This window comes from Hibiscus syriacus, unplaced genomic scaffold (assembly GCF_006381635.1).
Source record: "Hibiscus syriacus cultivar Baekdansim isolate YM2019G1 unplaced genomic scaffold, ASM638163v2 tig00020118_pilon, whole genome shotgun sequence".
NCBI classification, from domain to species: domain Eukaryota; kingdom Viridiplantae; phylum Streptophyta; class Magnoliopsida; order Malvales; family Malvaceae; genus Hibiscus; species Hibiscus syriacus.
Genome location: NW_024062482.1, coordinates 39,535 through 44,826, shown reverse-complemented (window position 1 = coordinate 44,826; position 5,292 = coordinate 39,535). Strand labels below are relative to the sequence as shown.

Sequence of the window (5,292 nt, the reverse complement as noted above, 5' to 3'; positions counted from 1 at the left end):
AATATTACCTATTTGATACTTGTACTTAAAATGTAAATATTATTTTCAATTTGAAATCGAATCCAACACTTACAATCCCGATTTAAGGATGAAAGCAGGGTTTTATATTAGAGGTGCAATATCCTGAAAGGTACGAAATTAAATCATTGATAAAAAAAAGAAATAAAAAGATAAGTAGGTGCAATATCACGACACCCCTTGATTCATCCCTGTCTCTATCTATTGTCCCAAGCTAGGGACTACGTCATAACAAATAATGACACAAAGCTTTGCCACAAGCTCTAATTACACTAATTGTTTCAATAAGCAACAAAATTAAAATATAGTATCAGATCTGCATAGTTCCATATGAATTTTTCAAACAACTAATGGTAGAACCTACCTGCTTCAATCACTGAAACTCGACCATAATGACTCGGCAGTAACAAACATGAGACCCTCACATGGTAGCTTCTACTTCGGGGTCGGCCTCTGCTGGAACAGTAGGTGTGTTATTCCTGCCTCGCAATCGCGAGGACACATTGTCGATGGCCACGTTGAGTTGGCTGATTTTTTCATTCAGGGTCTCCCTGGTTTTCTGCTTTTGATAAAATAAGAAAGGTTTCGAATTTAATATAAAGAGTGTAGGGAAACACTGAAGAACATAATAGCGAATAGAAGTAGAGCCTAATTACCTCTAAACCTTCTTCATAGTATATCGGTCGCTTTGCCTTACGGAATCCGTATTCATCTTCGTTTAGCAGGGATCTTCTAATCTGAATCAAAACAATAAACGAGAGGAGGATTTAACCTGATGACGATGATTTCAAATAAAGAAAGCAAAAAAGGCGACGGTTCACCGAACAGAAAGAACAGCAGATATATGGCTTCGACTCTTCATTTTTATTTTTAAGCATCCATATTTGGCTTGTATCCGAACATAGATATAGTATACAAACTTGCAAAAGTTCTCAAAATACATGTGAGGACTTTCTAAAAACTGAATATATTAATTCTGACGTTACCTGTATACAACATCGCATCCAAGTCCGGGTAACATAGTAGTAGTAATGCAATTAAAGCTCTATGATAAGACAAGAAAGCATGAAACAGTACTATAATATGATTTAGTTAAAAGCAGATGAACTAAGTTGATTTTTCTAAGATTACCTTTAAATAATAATAGAACATGATAGTTAACTCTTTCAACAAGAACACAAATGCACTACTACAAGGGAACTTTCAGTCGACTTCAGGTCATTAATTAGATATATTTTCTGGAAATTTAGAAACTGAAAGCAGCTATTAATCACCTGTGGTGCGAAAATATATCCCAAAGTTCCAAATATGGCACCTCCTAGAAGAAAACCAGCAACGAAATCACTTCCTCCACCCCTGCTGTCACCACTGCATGTATCGGGGTTAACAACAAATGATGAGAAGAAATTAGAAGCATTACTAATGGATGGGGCAGGAACAACATATGCAATTCGCAAAATCCTACTCGAAATAAATCTAAGCATAACACAACATCCAAAGCAATAAATAATCAGCTTTTCCTTTTTTCCCTTCTTGTTATGAGCAAAGAATCAGCTTAAGAGCTCAGGAGAAAGAAAGAAAAACACATGGAAAGTGAAAAACAAAGAGGAATTCAGATGGCTCTATGCTTTAAATCCTTTTAGTGTTGAGCATGGGGAGAGTAGGGTAAGGTTGTTCAGCATCAAAGAGAATTTATTACAGAGAAATCATCTTATCAACAGCTTTAAACATCACTAACTATTAGTAGTAACAAGGGTCTGATAAGATATTTTTTGCTGGAAATGTTTCTATTCACATCACTCTTCACAATGAAAATCAACAATGAAACCAAAGAAACTCTACTGACAGGATTTACTGAACCTGAGACTCTTGGATATTGATATTGTGACTTATATTTTAATGTTTTTGACAATCAAATTTCAGATTTGTTTTCCCTATATTTGTCTCAAAATTGTGAAACTTCCAGGGGGATTCTATTTCGCAGATTTATGGTTTAGCAAATCCGTATCAAGGAGGCTTAGTATGACAAGGGATTTGGCATGTGTGTCATCCTAAAACACAGCATGTGCTCAATCTAGTTCTAACACAAAACCATTAAAGATATGTGGCTTGAGTACCAATAATTCAGAATCATAGGTTTGGCTTGAGAAACATGAATTTGCATCTAAGCATATTTCAAATGGACTGAAATCCAGAAAGACATACCGATACTGTGCAGAAACTGAAAACTGGTGTTTCAATGGAATTTGTTTCCTTCGAGCTGCCAGACTTGGTCTTTTCCCAAAGGTGCTGGACTTGGGGAACCAAACTTCACCTGCCTTGAGATGAGAACCGCCTATGTAAACCAAGAAAGGAATAATAGTGAGCATGAAGCAAGAACTCATCAAAAAAACTATTATTTTCATATGTTAATAGCAACCCATCACATACCCCAAGATCAGTCAGTACGACAAAGAAACCAATGAATTCATTTTAGGATGTTAGGCATATGGTTGTTTTTTCCCATAGTTTATGGCACTTGAGTCCTAGAATCTTCTTCTTTTTGTCAATTTTGAACCAAAAACTATAAGAATTTGATATAAAGGAAAACCATCGGAACTCCAATCGAAAAGTACAAGAAAAAAGAAAAAAATTTCTATTCTTAAAATTTGCATTTCCAATCAAAATAACAAAGAATGTGACACAAGAAGTACATTGCTATCCTTACCGACAAGAAATACAATACGAGCATTTTCTTTCAAGCTTTAATCACTAGAACAAACTAAAAATAAACATGCTGAATCACGAAACAAATTTGAAGCACATCTACATAAAGTCTTTTTTTTATCCTTCATGTTCTTTCAAACCTTAATAACATAATGCCATAAACAAAATAAAATAAACACATTGAATCAAATATCAAACTTAAACCATATCTATTTCTAATCTTTCCTTTCCTTAAGTATTTACAATTTTTTTGTTGAACCTTTGGCATAGAAATTAGCAACGTCGAACTTCATCCGACGAACTCAACTTAATTAGTTACTTGCAAAAGGCTATGTTATTGTTACCTGAACTCATAAATTTTTCTAAAGCATCAGTGTCCAACACATTCAAACACGCGGAGCAGATTTGATTCTCCAAATACGGATAAAGAACCAATATCGATAACTAAACTATTTCTCCAGGCAGAAATCAGAATATTCAAATAAAATGATTAAAAAATAGACGGAAACAATCAATATATCAAATGATTAAGTTTACATGATAACTACACCCAGAAATTAAAATAAAAAGAGGTTGTTAAAATTGAAAAACCTGAGATGGAAACGGGAGCCAAACAATACGCCATGAGAGCTGTAGTTGAGAGAAAGCAAAGGGAAGTTAGCAAGATTTTTTTTTTTTTTTGGCAGTGAATGGATTATAAAGTCTCTTTGGTTTCTTATTTACGAATAAGCCCTTCCTCTACAGAAAGATTTTGTGAGGATTTTTCCAGAATAGATTACGTGGAAATATCTTAGCCACGTCAGCATTTTTAAATTATTTTTTTTATACTTAGATTAAGGGGTTGTTTGTTTGCCTCTTAATCGCGTTTGTTTCGCACCTCTGAATGATTCAATAAAACAGTACTGAATGATTCAGCACAGAAATACATTTTGAATCATTCAGAGCCAATTATCAAATAGCATGTCACATTCAGAGCCAAATCATTCAGAGTCTCTGAATCATTCAACATTTAATTCATCCAGCGCTTAATCATTCTAAAGTAAACAAACAACCTCTAAGTTTTACCTAGATTTTTTAAATTATTTCTATCTATTTTTTTATGTTTTTATTTTTTTTCTTAATTTTTTTCATTTTAATTTTAAATAAGATTCTCTATCCTTACGACACGTATTTTTTTTACTTTTATGACACATATTTTTTTTTGTTCTTGTAGCACAATCTTTATGACTTTTGATATGTTTTCTGTTGTTTTGATGCTCGCACAAAGACTCATGACATTTGTTTTTTAATTATCGGTGATAAAGTATAGTCAAATATCTTATTTGGTAAAAAAATATTTGTCGATATAATTATAATTGTGTAACAAAATAATGTACCAAATATAGGGCTATAAAAGAGTTGAGTTTGGTTCGAGTATTGCTGAGTCGATTCGACTCGAAAACTTTAAAATAGAATTTGATTCGGATTGAAAACTCGTGAGCCAAAAATTTTCAAGCTCGATTCGAACTCGAAACCATGAATTAAAGCTCAAAAAATCACGAAATGAAAAAAAATCAACTTAACTCGATTGAAGCCTCAAAATCAAACAAGAACATAAACCTTAAATACATGAAAATCTTATACTGTATTTTAGAAAAAATCAACACATAAATGTTAATATTATTAATATTTATTTTTTAAAAAAAAATAAAATCTTAATATATTACATTTTCAAATTGCTCGCAAGCTTTTCAAGTCGAGTATCAAGTAGTTCGTTTCGGCTCGTTAAGAATTCAAGTCGAGTCGAATATTTCTCAAACTTTGACTGAGTTTATCTTGAATAGATTACAAATTGGCTCGTCTCATTTACAACTCTAACTAGATAATTTGATTTATTTACCATTGTTTTATCACTTTGTAAAATGTCTCAAATTAAAGAACTGATTAAATCGTTTACAAAATTCAATTCTATTTAGAACATCAAAATACTACACAATACACACTGACCCTATTTTTCTTATAAAAGTAAGGGTAAACTACGAACTTAATATCTAAACTAACAATTTTAATTCGTTTTAATACTTAAACTTTTAATTTTTTAAAAAAATCTTACCTAAAATTTAATTTTTATTTTATTTTAATACCTTGTTGTTAAAAACTTAATACATTTAGTATCTAAATTATCAATTTTGATCCGTTTTAATATATAAACTATCTGATTTGATCTGTTTTAGTACCTAACTTTTAATATTTTTAAAACTTAATATTAAATTTTGAACGGGGCATTAAAATGATAAAAAACTAAAGTTTTAATGGTGCAGTTTTAAAACGAAACCAAAATTAAATTTTAGGTATGGTTTTGAAAAAAAATTGAAAGTTTATGTACTATGAACCAAAACTGGTGATTTAGGTACTAAACATGTAATATACCTTAAAAGCAAATTGAGTTGAGCCGTTATCATGCCATGGTGCAAAGGGGGCGAAAGGGTAGGCAGTCTTCAACACTAATGAGGAAATTCAGTGAGCAAAGAGGAACAGAAAACATCTAGGAAAAAGAAAACCAACTGATCAAAGCATTGGTTTGCAAAG

The 5,292-nt window shown here is 31.8% G+C and overlaps 1 protein-coding gene across 1 annotated transcript; it reads right to left on the bottom strand.

The window, feature by feature from the left end:
* Positions 1-268: 268 nt before the first annotated feature.
* On the bottom strand, positions 269-3,393 carry LOC120209750. Its single transcript, XM_039208673.1, has 6 exons — positions 3,316-3,393; positions 2,224-2,353; positions 1,293-1,386; positions 675-755; positions 350-577; positions 269-287 (listed from the first exon to the last, which is right to left on the bottom strand). Exons 1-5 carry the CDS (start codon positions 3,347-3,349, stop codon positions 440-442), a joined length of 477 nt encoding a protein of 158 aa, XP_039064604.1. The 5' UTR covers positions 3,350-3,393; the 3' UTR covers positions 269-287; positions 350-439.
* Between the last annotated feature and the right edge of the window lie 1,899 nt (positions 3,394-5,292).